Source organism: Salvelinus alpinus, chromosome 12, assembly GCF_045679555.1.
Source record: "Salvelinus alpinus chromosome 12, SLU_Salpinus.1, whole genome shotgun sequence".
In the NCBI taxonomy this organism is placed as follows: domain Eukaryota; kingdom Metazoa; phylum Chordata; class Actinopteri; order Salmoniformes; family Salmonidae; genus Salvelinus; species Salvelinus alpinus.
This window is the reverse complement of record NC_092097.1, coordinates 23,063,930-23,082,066: the sequence shown is the minus strand read 5'-3', so window position 1 is coordinate 23,082,066 and position 18,137 is coordinate 23,063,930. Positions and strand designations below refer to the sequence as shown.

General features: G+C 42.9%; 1 protein-coding gene across 6 annotated transcripts in view; it reads left to right on the top strand.

Annotated features, from left to right (window-relative positions):
- The first annotated feature begins 9,024 nt into the window (after positions 1-9,024).
- Positions 9,025-18,137, top strand: part of LOC139535697 (chromodomain-helicase-DNA-binding protein 5-like) — a 40,887-nt gene continuing 31,774 nt past the window's right edge. For all 6 annotated transcript variants that reach the window (XM_071335396.1, XM_071335399.1, XM_071335400.1 and 3 more), the window contains exon 1: positions 9,025-9,541. In XM_071335396.1, the coding sequence (XP_071191497.1) occupies positions 9,475-9,541 (67 nt within the window). In that variant the 5' untranslated portion in view covers positions 9,025-9,474. The remainder of the gene's footprint in view (positions 9,542-18,137) is intronic.

The window sequence follows — 18,137 nt, the reverse complement described above, 5'->3', positions numbered from 1 at the left end:
AATAACTGCCTCGTCTGGTTCACCAACTACTTCTCAGATAGAGTTTAGTGTGTCAAATCGGAGGGCCTGTTGTCCGGACCTCTGGCAGAGTCTATTGGGGTGCCACAGGGTTCAATTCTCAGGCTGACTCTTTTCTCTGCATATATCAATGATGTCGCTCTCGCTGCTGGTGATTCTCTGATCCACCTCTACGCAGACGACTCCATTCTGTATACTTCTGGCCCTTCTTTGGACACCTTGTTAACAAACCTCCAGACGAGCTTCAATGCCATGCAACACTCCTTCCGTGGCCTCCAACTGCTCTTAAATGCTAGTAAAACTAAATGCATGCTCTTTAACCGATCGCTGCCTGCACCTGCCCACCCGACTAGCATCACTACTCTGGACGGTTCTGACTTAGAATATGTGGACAACTACAAATACCTAGGTGTCTGGTTAGACTGTAAACTCTCATTCCAGACTCACATGAAACATCTCCAATCCAAAATTGAATCTAGAATCGACTTCCTATTTTGCAACAAAGCCTCCTTCACTTATGCTGCTAACATACCCTCGTAAAACTGACTATCCTACCGATCCTTGACTTCGGCGATGTCATTTACAAAATAGCCTCCAACACTCTACTCAGCAAGTTGGATGTCGTCTATCACAGTGCCATCCGTTTTGTCACCAAAGCCCCATATAATACCCACCACTGCGACCTGTATGCTCTCGTTGGCTGGCCCTCGCTTCATATTCGTTGCCAAACCCACTGGCTCCAGGTCATCTATAAGTCTTTGCTATGTAAAGCCCCGCCTTATCTCAGCTCACTGGTCACCATAGCAACACCCACCTGTACCACGCGCTCCAGCAGGTATATTTCACTGCTCATCCCCAAAGCAAGCTCCTCCTTTGGCCTCCTTTCCTTTCAGTTCTCTGCTGCCAATGACTGGAACGAATTGCAAAAATCACTGAAGCTGGAGACATTTCTCCCTTACTAAATTTAAGCATCAGCTGTCAGAGCACCTTACCGATCATTGCACCTGTACACTGCCCATCTGTAAATAGCCCACCCAACTACCTCATCCCCATATTGTTATTTATTTTTTGCTCTTTTGCACCCCAGTATCTCTACTTGCACATCATCATCTGCACATCTATCACTGCAGTGTTAATGCTGAATTGTAATTATTTTGCCACTATGGCCTATTTATTGCCTTGCCTCCCTAATCTTACTACATTTGCACACACTGTATATAGATTTTTCTATTGTGTTATTTACTGTACGTTTGTTAATCCCATGTGTAAGTCTGTTGTTGTTTTTGTCATACTGCTTTGCTTTATCTTGGCCAGGTCGCAGTTGTAAATGAGAACTTGTTCTCAACTGGCCTACCTGGTTAAATAAAGGTTAAATAAATAAAAAATAATAGCACACAGCACAAAGAAAACAATTTAGACATTTATGGTCTGTTTACATATATTTTAGAGGCTATTTATACAGAACATGTGTATAAAACCGGTATAAACTGTATTTATAATTATATTAAAATATTTTAGGTTGACAATTGTGTTACACAATTTCTGATACACATTCCTTTTACATAATCCAGAACAATCTGGATTATGCCTCTGCCATTCATTCCAATTAGACTGGTTTGGATTTCTCCCTGGCTGCCATTTTCACCCAATTCTAGAACTTTTAAGTTTTATGACAGCCCCTCAAGTAATTCAATGACTTTTCGAATCTGCTTTCAAATGCAGCGCTTCTAAAAAATAAATATTGCACGTTTCCTTTGTTTCATGTGGTCAATCACATTCCTCTGGAGTTGCCTGCTTCAGTGACTGAGTCTATTACAGATGTCATTCCCGATCCCCCCTCCACTGCTGTGGATTCTGGGGGAACCCTCTCCCTGGCTCGGGCAGTCTATGCGACTCCAGCAGAATCGCCAAGCGGTAGTGAGCCTATGTTGCTGACAGGACCCAATTCCTCACCGCCACCAGATCATGCCTGCCTCTGACTCTCAGCCTGTCCCTGAACTAGGGGACCCTCCAGCAGCAACAGACCTGTCTGCTGCTACCTCTGATGAGCGGTCCAGCCCTGACCTGGGCCCATGGGAAGACCTAGCCACACCACTATCGCCAGGTACTGACAGTACTGCTTCACCTGACCCATCCACAGCCCTGGGTCCCATTTGGGGTGTCCAGGATGCCTCTGTCCAATCTCCAGTCCTGGTCCTGCTGCTGCTGGACTCAACCCCCGACGTGACTGTGTGAGACACACCAGACCTAATCGCGGACTACTACCCAGACTTCACTCCCCAGTGTCCTGTCTCAGAGGCACTATATATTCCTGCTCCTGGGGTCCGAGCTGATCCACCATCTGCCCTGGACTCACCAGCACTGCCTTCTGATCGGGGGCCTTGCTCTGGGGCCTGCCCTGGGCGACTTGCCTGCCTCAGTTTGGGAACCGTCACAGCCAGGCCTTCTCTCCTCTACTGGGGCACAGCAAGCCCCTGTGGGGGAACACCACCGCGCTTGCTCCCCGCTGCTGGGACCTGCCTCAGTTGGGGAATCGCTGCTGCTGGGCCTGCTCTCCTCCCTGGACATGGGGGCACTCCTGGGCCGCCTCTGTGGGGGAGCCCCCCAGCACCTGACTTGCTGCAGTGGGCTGGCCCTACTCTGAAGTGCCATCAATATGGACAACCTCAGCACTCTGTCCCCTGGCTGCTCCTTGCCTGCCTCTGATGGGGTGGCGTAAATATGCTGCTCATATTTAGGGGTGGCTGTTAGGAATTCCCTGCCGGTGACTTATCAGCACCTCACAGCCCCTTAGCTGCACTACACTTTGTAGCCTGAGCGTCTACGGGGTACCATAAACCTGCCTCTCAAACTCTTTCTGACCTTTGTGACCTGTGCCCTGATAGGTTGCTAGGTAGGTTACTAGGTTGACTATACAGGCAACACAATACCTCCAGTCTCCCTCAAGCAGTGGCAGAGAGCAACATCTCTGTCTCTGCCCATCAACAACTGGACTCATTCATATCTCTGAACTTGTGAGATGGGATGGGTGCCCAAAGTGAGTTGTATTGACATTTGTATATTGTTCTTCATAGTTAGTTACTACTATTGCGTATTTTATGTTGCCCCTCTGTGTTTACTGTTTTGTATAATACTCTGCAGATAGCATATACAATCTAAACAGTCCTTTGCCATTTATTACTGCTCTATTCTGTATCTTGATTGTTGCCCTGGTATATTCATTCAGTATGTGTGTATTCATTACCTCGGTTTCTGTCCATTACAGAACCATTACCTTTCCTACAGAACCATCCCCATGTACATTCTCATATGCATCCCCATATTCAACTTCTCCTGTGTGTGAATAAAGTTCCCTGTGTGTGTTCACTCTTTGGCTGCTTTATTCCCCTCTATCTGGGGGCGGTGTCAGTAGGTCACAAACCACTAAAGTATGTAGAGCAGGTAGGACCTGCTTTCAGTAGGAATTGCAATTCGTAACATACACTAAGTGTACAAAACATTAAGGACACCTACTCTTTCCATGACAGACCGACCAGGTGAATCCCGGTAAAAGTTTTGATCCCCTATTGATGTCACCTGTTAAATCCTCTGCAATCGAGATGAAGGGGAGAAGACAGCTTAAAGAAGGATTTTTTTTATTTATTTTTTTATCCCTGAGACAATTGAGACATGGATTGTGTGTGCCATTCCAGCCTGGTCTCATAGACTAGACATAACATAGTAAAAGTAAATCCGAGACACTGGAATTAGTATAATATGTTACATTTGATGTGGTTATATAAAACAGAAGGTTACTTAAGGCAAAAACTAAAGGATGGTGGTTAGTCGGGGGTGGATAGGTGAGCGGGCATATAACACGAATGCCTAGCAACCAAAAGTTGCATGTTCAAATCTCATCAAGACAACTAGCATTTTAGCAACTTTTCAACGACTTACTACTTGTTAGCTACTTTGCAACTACTTGGCATTTTAGCTAAATCTAACCTTAAACCCTTTAACCTAACTCCTAACATTAACCCTAACCCCTAGTCTAGCTAACGTTAGCCAGCTAGCTAATTTTAGCATTATCCACAACAAATTGGAATTCCTAATATATCATACGTTTTGGAAATTCGTATCATATTGTACATTTTGTGAATTCTTAACATATTGTTCGAATTGCAATTCGTAACATATGAGTTGTAATTTGTAACATATCACACAAAATGGTTGATGGACATCCACAAATTAATACATACCATACGCGACGTAGCGTATCATACTAAATGGAGTGTCTCGGATTTACATACAGAATAATATGAAACAGGGTATGGTAGTAGGTGTCATGCGCACCAGTTTGTGTCAAGAACTGCAACGCTACTGGGTTTTTCACACTTAGCAGTTTTCCATGTGTAGAATGGTCCAAAGGACATCCAGCCAACTTGACACAACTGTGGGAAGCGTTGGAGTGAACTCAATATTACGAAGGTGTATACTCAGTAAGAGACTAATTGTAATTGGTAACATATCATACGAAGGAGAAATCAAACTGGATAGACATCAGAAATAGAGGAAGGCCAGTACTAAAAACAAACTAAATATAACTATTGTAAAATGGATTGTGTCTGTAAATTGTGTATAGTATGTATAAACTGGAAGTAGAAGCCGAAGTGTTATTGTTTATTAGTTTTATCCAATTGGGGGAGGGGTGGTAGAGTTTGCAGGAATAAAAAAGGAAGGTATATATTTTTTAAAAGTGTATGTGTATATATGTACAGTGGGGCAAAAAAGTATTTAGTCAGCCACCAATTGTGCAAGTTCTCCCACTTAAAAAGATGAGAGAGGCCTGTAATTTTCATCATAGGTACACTTCAACTATGACAGACAAAATGAGAAGAAAAAAAATCACATTGTAGGATTTGTAGGATTTTTAATGAATTTATTTGCAAATTATGGTGGAAAATAAGTATTTGGTCAATGACAAAAGTTAATCTCAATACTTTGTTATATACCCTTTGTTGGCAATGACAGAGGTCAAACGTTTTCTGTAAGTCTTCACAAGGTTTTCACACACTGTTGCTGGTATTTTGGCCCATTCCTCCATGCAGATCTCCTCTAGAGCAGTGGTGTTTTGGGGCTGTTGCTGGGCAACACGGATTTTCAACTCCCTCCAAAGATTTTCTATGGGGTTGAGATCTGGAGACTGGCTAGGCCACTCCAGGACCTTGAAATGCTTCTTACGAAGCCACTCCTTCGTTGCCCGTGCGGTGTGTTTGGGATCATTGTCATGCTGAAAGACCCAGCCACGTTTCATCTTCAATGCCCTTGCTGATGGAAGGAGGTTTTCACTCAAAATCTCACGATACATGGCCCCATTCATTCTGTCCTTTACACGGATTAGTCGTCCTGGTCCCTTTGCAGAAAAACAGCCCCAAAGCATGATGTTTCCACCCCAATGCTTCACAGTAGGTATGGTGTTCTTTGGATGCAACTCAGCATTCTTTGTCCTCCAAACACGACGAGTTGAGTTTTTACCAAAAAGTTCTATTTTGGTTTCATCTGACCATATGACATTCTCCCAATCTTCTTCTGGATCATCCAAATGCTCTCTAGCAAACTTCAGACGGGCCTGGACATGTACTGGCTTAAGCAGGGGGACACGTCTGGCACTGCAGGATTTGAGTCCCTGGCGGCGTAGTGTGTTACTGATGGTAGGCTTTGTTACTTTGGTTACAGCTCTCTGCAGGTCATTCACTAGGTCCACCCGTGTGGTTCTGGGATTTTTGCTCACCGTTCTTGTGATCATTTTTACCCCACGGGGTGAGATCTTGCGTGGAGCCCCAGATCGAGGGAGATTATCAGTGGTCTTGTATGCCTTCCATTTCCTAATAATTGCTCCCACAGTTGATTTCGTCAAACCAAGCTGCTTACCTATTGCAGATTCAGTCTTCCCAGCCTGGTGCAGGTCTACAATTTTGTTTCTGGTGTCCTTTGACAGCTCTTTGGTCTTGGCCATAGTGGAGTTTGGAGTGTGACTGTTTGAGGTTGTGGACAGGTGTCTTTTATACTGATAACAAGTTCAAACAGGTACCATTAATACAGGTAACGAGTGGAGGACAGAGGAGCCTCTTAAAGAAGAAGTTACAGGTCTGTGAGAGCCAGAAATCTTGCTTGTTTGTAGGTGACCAAATACTTATTTTCCACCATAATTTGCAAATAAATTCATTAAAAATCCTACAATGTGATTTTCTGGATTTTTTTTCAAATTTTGTCTGTCATAGTTGAAGTGTACCTATGATGAAAATTACAGGCCTCTCATCTTTTTAAGTGGGAGAACTTGCACAATTGGTGGCTGACTAAATACTTTTTTGCCCCACTGTATGTGTGTATATTTATGAATGTTTATATATATATATATATATGTGTGTATATATATATATATATATATACAGCCGAAGTCGGAAGTTTACATACACCTTAGCCAAATATATTTAAACTCAGTTTTTCACAATTCCTTACTTTTAATCCTAGTAAAAATGTCCCTGTCTTAGGTCAGTTAGGATCACCACTTTATTTTAAGAATGTGAAATGTCAGAATAATAGTAGAGAGAATGATTTCTTTCAGCTTTTATTTCTTTCATCACATTCCCAGTGGGTCAGAAGTTTACATACACTCAATTAGTATTTGGTAGCCTTGCCTTTAAATTGTTTATCTTGGGTCAAACGTTTCAGGTAGCCTTCCACAAGATTCCCATAATAAGTTGGGTGAATTTTGGCCCATTCCTCCTGACAGAGCTGGTGTAACTGAGTCAGGTTTGTAGGCCTCCTTGCTCACACACACTTTTTCAGTTCTGCCCACACATTTTCTATAGGATTGAGGTCAGGGCTTTGTGATGGCCACTCCAATACCTTGACTTTGTTGTCCTTAAGCCATTTTGCCACAACTTTGGAAGTATGCTTGGGGTCATTGTCCATTTGGAAGACCCATTTGCGACCAAGCTTTAACTTCCTGACTGATTTCTTGAGATGTTGCTTCAATATATCCACATAATTGTTATAGCCATCTATTTTGTGAAGAGCACCAGTCCCTCCTGCAGCAAAGCACCCCCACAACATGATGCTGCCACCCCGTGCTACACGGTTAGAATGGTGTTCTTCAGCTTGCAAGCGTCCCCCCTTTTTCCTCCAAACATAACGATGGTCATTATGGCCAAACAATTCTATTTTTGCTTCATCAGACCAGAGGACATTTCTCCAAAAAGTACGATCTTTGTCCCCATGTGCAGTTGCAAACCGTAGTCTGGCTATTTTATGGCGGTTTTGGAGCAGTGGCTTCTTCCTTGCTGAGCGGCCTTTCAGGTTATGTCGATATAGTTTTTGTTTTTACTGTGGATATAGATACTTTTGGACCTGTTTCCTCCAGCATCTTCACAAGGTCCTCTGCTGTTGTTCTGGGATTGATTTGCACTTTTCGCACCAAAGTACGTTCATCTCTAGGAGACAGAATGCATCTCCTTCCTGAGTGGTATGATAGCTGCATTGTTCCATGGTGTTTATACGTGCATACTATTGTTTGTACAGATGAACATGGTACCTTCAGGTGTTTGAAAATTGCGCACAAGGATGAACCAGACTTGTGGAGGTCTACAATTATTTTTCTGAGGTCTTGGCTGATTTCTTTTGATTTTCCCATGATGTCAAGCAAAGAGGCACTGAGTTTGAAGGTAGGCCTTGAAATACATCCACAGGTACACCTCCAATTGACTCAAATGATTTCCCAAGCTGTTTAAAGGCACAGTCAACTTAGTGTATGTAAACTTCTGACCCACTGGAATTGTGATACAGTGAATTATAAGATTAAATAATCTGTCTATATACAATTGTTGGAAAAATGACTTGTGTCATGCACAAAGTAGATGTCCTTACCGACTTGCCAAAACTATAGTTTGTTAACAGGAAACTTGTGGAGTGGTTGAAAAACGAGTTTTAATGACTCCAACCTAAGTGTATGTAAACTTCCGACTTCAACTGTATATATATATATATATATATATATATATATATATATATATATATATATATATATACTTGTGGGTATGTGTATGTATGTTTATATATATATATATATAGATATATATATATTTACCAAAAACATATATGAGGGATTGGAAATTATGCAGACAATTACATTGATGGAAGCAACAATCTATCCTCAATATTAAAGCTGATCCACCCCCTAAAAAATATAATAAATTAACATATCATACGAAGGTGGGTTATAGACATCCACAAGTTAATAAATACCAATACAAAGCGTAACATTTCATAATAATTTGTGGTTTCCGGATATAAATGTACTATGTTATGTCTACCACTGAGTTCAGGTTGCAGCGTAACCTTGACAACTGTTCTAAGCAATCAACACAGCACTGGCTGCGCACTTGCAATTTCGTGTAGGTGAAAAAGCAAGTAAGTTTGTTGAATGCATGCATACCTTGACTAAATAATTGCTAAAACAAAAGGAATAATATATTTGAAATTGCCAATTCAAACAAGTTTAGTGTAGGTTGCAATAATTTCACGAACGAATACCTTCTCTGTAGAATATTACTTTGTAACATTGACTGTTCAACATGCGCCGCCTTCAAATCAAGATGCAATACAATGTAGCCGAAATGACCGCTACATCTAACAAACACTTTTAATGTCTATGGTAACAAACATATTATCGTTGCCCTTACATCAGCGAGCTGTTTGCATCCTATATTTAAAAGTTTAAATACGAATGACCCACATTGCCTCAAGTTTAATAATGCCAATAGATAGATTAACTTGGCTTTATGATTCTTGCCATTGTCATAATAGCCTACGTTTAATTAAAATATGCAATTTTGGCGATTATTCAAACCAAGTTGGACTTAGATTGTTTTACAACTGGATACATTACACTGCATCAAATCCATTTGAGACGAAATGCGAAGTGGGGGCTCAGGAGGGGATTGAGTGAAGTGTTTTCCCCATATCCTGGTGTAACCTCAATTTCTACAGACTTGCTTGGGAAAACGGGCAAAGAGACAGACGGGAAGAGATGCACACAGTGACATTGCTACTTGCAGCCCTGCATACGACTAGTAAAAGTGGTAACTAGGGGAGCATGACTTAACTAGTTGTGGTGAAATTATGGGATGGATTGTCATGGCAACAGACCAGACGTCACAATCTGGGCATGTGTGTTCCAGTTTTGTCTCTTTCTTATTTTCAGACTGGAGGACTTGGATAGAGAAGAGTGTAAAAGGAAATACATGTTTTCCTACAAAAAGAGGGAAGTCATCATTCTTGGAAATATACATATATACATTTTATTTACACAAGACCCATATAATTATTTTCGGAGAAGCAATACGAGGTGAACAGTGGCTTTTAGAGGGTTAACTTTCAGTTAATTCTCAGGCAAGAGGTTTTTGGTATGCGATAAAGATGCCTGGGTCGTTAAGCAATGAAGACGAGGGACAAGAGGACATGGATTTTGAAGACGAAATACCAGGTGAGCGAGCGAAGTAAGGTGGGGGGAGTTTCTGCCCGTCAGATATTTTGCGCTGCTACGCCTAGTTGAATGCGGGAAAAGGGCTTGTCGTACTATACGTTATAGGAGACAAGAGGGGTGGGGTGCAGTAAGCGTTTCAATTTTTGCACAACCCGTTGTTTTCCTCAGGGGCACATGTCTGCACTTGTCGCCACTGTGTCATCTTCAAATATGATATAGATAGACAAATGAAAAGCCACCATCTGTGGTACTGAAATGAGCCGGTCCGAGAAAAGGGGGACAGCCTAGAATCCGTGCATTCTCGAGATTTTTTTTTAAATTAAAAGCTCAGATGTTAGGCCACCGATCTCCATTTGACTTTGATTGCGATCAGCATATATCCTACATTTTTCTTTTTAGAATTAGGCACATGCACACCATTTTATTCGTGCTGTTTTGAGGGTGCGCCCTTTTATTTTGCTGTTAGGCAACAATATAATATTTTTTTGTGTTTCCATTTGAGGTCAGAAGTTTCACCTCACACCCTGTGACAACTGAATAAAAGGTATACGTTATTACTAAATGAATGTCCATAGACTGTCCAACTCTCCCTGGTGATGCCCCATCATCAAAATTGAACAGCTGTGTCCCAATTGTTTTGAAGCTCTTGTCCAATTGATTCGGTAGTGGCCACAAATGTGCTGGGCTGTGACTGAACCCACGTGTACCAGGAAAACACTGGTTAGGGCAACTGTCCTGTTGATAAGTCAAGTGTAATCAAACTGATTGTGGCCATCAACCAGCACAATGGGTTGATACTCTCCACACATCCATCATACTAGTTAATTGCACATGCCATTTTCCACAATGGTGTCTTTGTTACTGCATATTTGAGTAATTTAGCAGATACCCTTATCCAGAGCGATTTACAGTAGTGAGTGCATTCAGTTTTATACCTTTTCATACTGGTTCACTGTGGGACTCAAACCCACAACCCTGGTTTTGCAAGCACCATGCTCTGCCAACTGAGCCACGCAGGACTACTGCTGTGTTAGTCTTTCACAGAATATGACTGTGAAACAAAACTAATAGGCCTGCATATTTTAATGCACTCAAGACCACGTGAATCCTCCAAAGTTAGAATGGTGAGAGCATGGTGGATGAAATCTGTAAACCCATCAACTCATGTGGTCATCTGCAACAGGACATGCCTCTTATTTACACTGCTAGTCAAAGAGAGTGTCTATGTGGCCCCTGAGCCTGGTTCATAAATCTCTCCATCCATGGCTGTCAACCAGGTCATACATCTCTGGGGAGCCAGTTGCTGAGCCAGGGGTGAGGTGATGAAGTGCTCTACAGCAAGTGCCTAAGTCAGGAGCCTGCCTTTTTATACCACCATGTCAGTTCAGTAAATAGAATCATACATTCATAGTTTTCTCGTCCAGCTAGTGCCAGGCCCCAGATGATTTACTCCTGGATTAGCAGCCAGTGCAGACCAATATGCCCTCCTGCCCTCATAGCATTTGCATTAGCCTATTAGTGTGAAATGGTTGGCTGGTTATGGCACCAGTTTATCATGGTGCAATAATGACATTTGTAATGTATTGTTTTGTATGTTAAATATTTTGCTTGAATTTCATGCTGTTTGCTTGTAAGAGTTTTATGCACTGTGGATAGTTGGGGGTTTGCATTTGGCCTGTCATTGATACCAAAATGCCCGTGTCTGAGCTTCTTTCTGATAGTAGCCTATGGAATCAATACATGTACATTATTATGTTACATTTAAAATAGTTTCCAACAACATTTCTGACTTTGGAACATACAGAAAAGGTTAATGAATGTAGTCATGGGTGTTATGGAGCAAACCGACTCACAAAATAACCTTTTTTTGTATTGGTACAATTTAGTAAAGAACTGGTTATCTTTAGAAGGGGGGAGTGCTCTGTGATTTCTGTACATGCAGTCTGACAGCTGCAACCTGAGGGATAAAGCAATCACTATGCATATCCCCAATAAGCAACAACTAGTGGTTAAAAAGGAGGTTAATTGCATACAAATAGCCATGGAATGTGTTAATAAAGAAATCTTGCTCCTGTTATGTTCCAGTTGGTTCTTCGTATGTTTTAGATTTATTTTCCCTGAGTGTATCAATCAGTTCTGTTCTATAATTGTGCATGTAGCATCTCCCTAACCATGCATGTGCCTGATGCTTTGATGAGAATGTTCTTCATATAGACCCAGCCAAGCTTGACAGCAGTCTAATGAACTTCAGGTTTGGCAAGGGCCCTCCACAAGCCATGGAGGGAGAGCTGAGGACCCACAGTACAGTAGCTTCTACTGTTTGCTGTCACAGCCATACACCACCACTCACTGCCTCAAACTCATTGTTGTCCTTCCCATTGTCCCGTTCTTGGTCATGTCACTAGCGCTGTCCTTGTGTCTCAGTTTTACCTTTTGATACTGCCTCTGACATTTCTCTTTGTCTTGTTTCCTTTTGAAATTGTTTCGTCCTTCAATGAAATTGAAAGATTAGCATGGGCTTTTGTGCGCCTACTAAAGTCATCCCTGATTGGTGGGGGCTATTTCTGGAGACTCCACTGTGAAAGCTGACACCATTTTTGTCCATCTGTGTGTGTGTGTGTGCACGTGTGTGTAATGTTTATCCAAGTAAATGTGTGTTTTATGTGTTTACTCTGTCACACTTGTTACAAGTGTCACTTGTCAGATGAAATCTCGCGTCTTGTGACGGCCGGCCGCCCAACAACCTGCCCGCTTGACCCTATCCCCTCCTCTCTTCTCCAGACCATTTCCGGAGACCTTCTCCCTTACCTCACCTCGCTCATCAACTCATCCTTGACCGCTGGCTACGTCCCTTCCGTCTTCAAGAGAGCGAGAGTTGCACCCCTTCTGAAAAAACCTACACTCGATCCCTCCGATGTCAACAACTACAGACCAGTATCCCTTCTTTCTTTTCTCTCCAAAACTCTTGAACGTGCCGTCCTTGGCCAGCTCTCCTGCTATCTCTCTCAGAATTACCTTCTTGATCCAAATCAGTCAGGTTTCAAGACTAGTCATTCAACTGAGACTGCTCTTCTCTGTGTCACGGAGGCGCTCCGCACTGCTAAAGCTAACTCTCTCTCCTCTGCTCTCATCCTTCTAGACCTATCGGCTGCCTTTGATACTGTGAACCATCAGATCCTCCTCTCCACCCTCTCCGAGCTGGGCATCTCCGGCGCGGCCCACGCTTGGATTGCGTCCTACCTGACAGGTCGCTCCTACCAGGTGGCGTGGCGAGAATCTGTCTCCGCACCACGTGCTCTCACCACTGGTGTCCCCCAGGGCTCTGTTCTAGGCCCTCTCCTATTCTCGCTATACACCAAGTCACTTGGCTCTGTCATATCCTCACATGGTCTCTCCTATCATTGCTATGCAGACGACACACAATTAATCTTCTCCTTTCCCCCCTCTGATAACCAGGTGGTGAATCGCATCTCTGCATGTCTGGCAGACATATCAGTGTGGATGACGGATCACCACCTCAAGCTGAACCTCGGCAAGACGGAGCTGCTCTTCCTCCCGGGGAAGGACTGCCCGTTCCATGATCTCGCCATCACGGTTGACAACTCCATTGTGTCCTCCTCCCAGAGTGCTAAGAACCTTGGCGTGATCCTGGACAACACCCTGTCGTTCTCAACTAACATCAAGGCGGTGACCCGTTCCTGTAGGTTCATGCTCTACAACATTCGCAGAGTACGACCCTGCCTCACGCAGGAAGCGGCGCAGGTCCTAATCCAGGCACTTGTCATCTCCCGTCTGGATTACTGCAACTCGCTGTTGGCTGGGCTCCCTGCCTGTGCCATTAAACCCCTACAACTCATCCAGAACGCCGCAGCCCGTCTGGTGTTCAACTTTCCCAAGTTCTCTCACGTCACCCCGCTCCTCCGCTCTCTCCACTGGCTTCCAGTTGAAGCTCGCATCCGTTACAAGACCATGGTGCTTGCCTACGGAGCTGTGAGGGGAACGGCACCTCCGTACCTTCAGGCTCTGATCAGGCCCTACACCCAAACAAGGGCACTGCGTTCATCCACCTCTGGCCTGCTCGCCTCCCTACCTCTGAGGAAGTACAGTTCCCGCTCAGCCCAGTCAAAACTGTTCGCTGCTCTGGCACCCCAATGGTGGAACAAACTCCCTCACGACGCCAGGTCAGCGGAGTCAATCACCACCTTCCGGAGACACCTGAAACCCCACCTCTTTAAGGAATACCTAGGATAGGATAAAGTAATCCTTCTAACCCCCCCCCCCCCTTAAAAGAGTTAGATGCACTATTGTAAAGTGGTTGTTCCACTGGATATCATAAGGTGAATGCACCAATTTGTAAGTCGCTCTGGATAAGAGCGTCTGCTAAATGACTTAAATGTAAATGTAATGTTACCACTGCATTTTTGTTCAACTGCACATGTATGTTCTAATTACACTGTCATAATAATATACTGTGATCTCATAATATTTATGGTGCATGAGAAAGAATAGCAAATCACAAAGGAGCTGTAATGTTACATCAGCTGCCAGATTATACCCTGCCACCACCAGGCTTCTGCTGACTTTCCCTAAATTGACCCACAGTACATCTAACTCACTCACACACCATCACTCTGTACCCTTAGATCCTGACTGCACTGCCACCATTTATTATCACTAACTCCCAAGACCCAGGAGCAGGAAAGTGAGCTCACAGTCAATGACTACTACTCTGATTCTATCATGAAGTCATACAGTCCACAATTCAGAATGCTACACTATAAAAGCATATCCGCTACTAGAAAGACCAACATCAAATCAAATGTTATTGGTTACACACACATGGTTAGCAGATGTTACTGCGAGTGTAGCGAAATGCTTATGCTTCTAGATTCGACAGTGCAGCAATATCTAACAGGTAATATCTAACAATTCCACAACAAAACCTAATATCTAACAAATTCCACAACAAAACCTAATACACACAATCTAATAAAGGAATGGGATAAGAATATTTAAGTATAAAATATATGGATGAGCAGTGACAGAGCGGCTAAGATGCAATAGATAGTAAAGAATAGATAGAAAAGGATACAGTATACAGTATATACATATCAGAGGAGTAATGTGAGATATGTAAACATTCTTCAAGTGGCATTATTAAGGTGACTAGTGTTCCATTTATTAAAGTGGCCAATGATATCAAGTCTGTAGGTAGGCAGCCGCCTCTCTGTGCTAGTGGTGGCTGTTTTACAATCTGATGGCCTTGAGATAGAAGCAGTTTTTTTACTCCAAGCTTTGGAGTAAATGCGTGTGAGGGTGCCTTTGTGTGTCCTAAGACATAAGTAGAGTGAGCTATAAACACCCTCTCAATGATGGGAGAAGCCTGAAGTCACTCTCTTCACATTGGCGGTCAGGGCACCATTAACTGAGTATTTCCATAAGGAGCCTGTCAGAGAGAGTGGCCTAATGCGTGTTCCTGTAAATGCTGGACTTCTCAGGAATGAGAGGGTCATGAATTTCCCTTCTAATGGAGCGGTCCGGTGGCCAAGCCCTTGCATGAAGGTCAGAGCGGTGCTGCCTGCCCCCCGTCCACGCTTCAATGTGGGCACAGTGTGCCAAGTGAGGCTGCAGTCTAGTTCAAACTGGGCCTGGTGCCAGCTGTCCTTTGCCACATGCCACAGTGATCCCCCTCATCACCCGGTACGAAGCAGCCACCTCTGGAAGACATCACAGAGCATTAGAACAATAGCTGCCAGAATGCCAGAGGCTTCTCTCTGGGATCACACACTTAGATGTGGTGCCTTAAATACATTTTTACATGTGCAGACATAATGTGTTTGTCTCAATTGCATTGATGGTAGTGGCCATTTCTGGTCAACTTGGTGGTAAATAAAGGCGGGTGTCACATATCAGCAAGGAGGAGAATTAGATGTCTTGAGATGGAAACAGCAGATTTTCGCTCTCAACCTTCCTGTAGGTCTTAAATAAACAACTGCATTTCTTGTCATCTCAGCCAATTTTATCATGAGTGCATTTGAAAGAGCTGTAACATTAGCTGAGTTGTCGTAATTATGACATGCCTGGCAGGCTGCAGACATAGATTTTATTTAACACTTCATTTTTTTTCTCTCAAAAAGATAGAGGTTAAAATGATTGACACCTCTGTTGTCAATACCTTTCAATACCTCACTTTGCGAGGATAACAGCACTGAGCCTTTTTCTAAAATATTTTATGAGTTGGAGAATACATTGGGAGGGATCTGAGACCATTCCTCCATGCCGAATCTTTCCAGATCCTTGAAATCCTTTGTTTGTGATTATGGCCTGCTCTCTTTAATTCAAAACACAGGTTTTCAATGGGGTTCAAGTCTGGAGACTGAGATGGCCATTACATGTTGATTTTGTGGTCAATTAACAATTTCTTTGTGGATTTTGATGTGTGCTTGGGGTTATTGTCTTGCTGGAAGATCCATTTGCGGCCAAGTTTCAGCCTACTGGCAGAGGCACCCGGGTTTTTTGATAAATTGTCCTGGTACTGGGTAAAGTTCATGATGCCGTTGACTTTAACGAGGGCTCGAGGACCAGTGAAGCAAACTAGCCCCATAACATCAAAGATCCACCACCATATTTTACAATAGGTATGGGGTAATTTCCTGCTTATGCATACTTATATGACGCCACTCAACACTGGTGTGCATGGCCAAAGAGCTCTATTTTCATAAAGTTTATACAGTCTTTTTTTCTCATCTTTATCAAGGCTGCCAATAATTTTGAACCTGACTGTGGCTCAGACATGAAAGAGCTCCCAGTGTGAGGTACTGCAGACATGTTGACCTAATAACTATAGAGCTGGCACTACCCACACGTCATTTAAATAAAATTACGTTGAACCAACGTGGAATAGACTTTGAGTGACACATACAGCACCAGTCAAAAGTTTGGACACACCTACTCATTCCAGGGTTTTAGTAGCCACCCCTTGCCTTGATGACTTTGCACACTCTTGGCATTCTCTCAACCAGCTTCATGAGGAATGCTTTCCAACAGTCTTGAAGGAGTTCCCACATATGCTGAGCACTTGTTGGCTGATTTTATTTCACTCTGCAGTCCAACTCATCCCAAACCATCCCAATTGAGTTGAGGTCGGGTGATTGTGGAGGCCAGGTCATCTGATGCAGCACTGCATCACTCTCCTTCTTGGTCAAATAGCCCTTACACAGCCTGGATGTGTGTTGGGTCATTGTCCTGTTGAAAAACAAATGATAGTCCCACTAAGCGCAAACCAGATGGGATGGCGTATCGCTGCAGAATGCTGTGGTAGCCATGCTGGTTAAGTGTGCCTTGAATTCTAAATAAATCACTGACAGTGTCACCAGCAAGGCACCCCCACACCATAACACCTCCTACTCCATGCTTCACGATGGGAACCACACATGCAAAGATCATCCGTTCACCTACTCTGCGTCTCACAAAGACACAGCGGTTGGAACCAAATATCTCAAATTTGGACTCATCAAACAAAAGGACAGATTTTCACCGGTCTAATGTCAATTGCTAGTGTTTCTTGGCCCAAGCAAGTCTCTTCTTATTGGTGTCCTTTAGTAGTGGTTTCTTTGCAGCAATTCGACCACGAAGGCCTGATTCACTCAGTCTCCTCTGAACAGTTGATGTTGAGATGTGTCTGTTACTTAAACTCTGTGAAGCATTTATTTGGGCTGCAATTTCTGAGGCTGGTAACTCTATTGAACTTATCCTCTGCAGCAGAGGTAACTCTGGGTCTTTTTTCCTGTGGCGGTCCTCATGAGAGCCAGTTTCATCATAGCGCTTGATTGTTTTTGCAACTGCACTTGAAGAAACTTTCAAAGTTCTTTGATCTTCATGTCTTAAAGTAATGACGGACTGTTGTTTCTCTTTGCTTATTTGAGCTGTTCTTGCCATAATATGGACTTGGTCTTTTACCAAATAGGGCTATTTTCTCTATACCACCCCTACCTTGTAAATACAACTGGCTCAAACGCATCAAGAAGGAAAGAAATTCCACAAATTAACTTTTAACAAGGCACACCTGTTAATTGAAATGCATTCCAGGTGACTTCCCAAGCTGGTTGAGAGAATGCCAAGAGTGTGCAAAGCTGTCATCAAGGCAAAGGGTCGCTAATTTGAAGAATCTCAAATATTAAATATATTTAGATTTGTTTAACACTTTTTTGGTTACTACATGATTCCATATGTGTTATTTCATAGTTTTGATGTCTTCACTATTATTCTACAAGGTAGAAAATAGTAAAAATAAAGAAAAACCCTTGAATGAGTAGGTGTGTCCAAACTTTTGACTGGCACTGAATGCGCCCAGTGGGTAGCTACCATGATGTATGTTTAGGAGAAAGACTCAATCTAAATCAAATCAAGTTTTATTTGTCACATGCACCAAATATAACTGGTGTTTTACCTTGAAACGCTTGCTTACGAACCCTTCCCAACGATGCAGAGTTTATAAATAATAATACAAATAAAATAGTAACACAAGAATAATACCATAAAATACATGAGAATGGAACTATGTACAGGGAGTACAAGTACCAGATCATTGTGCAGA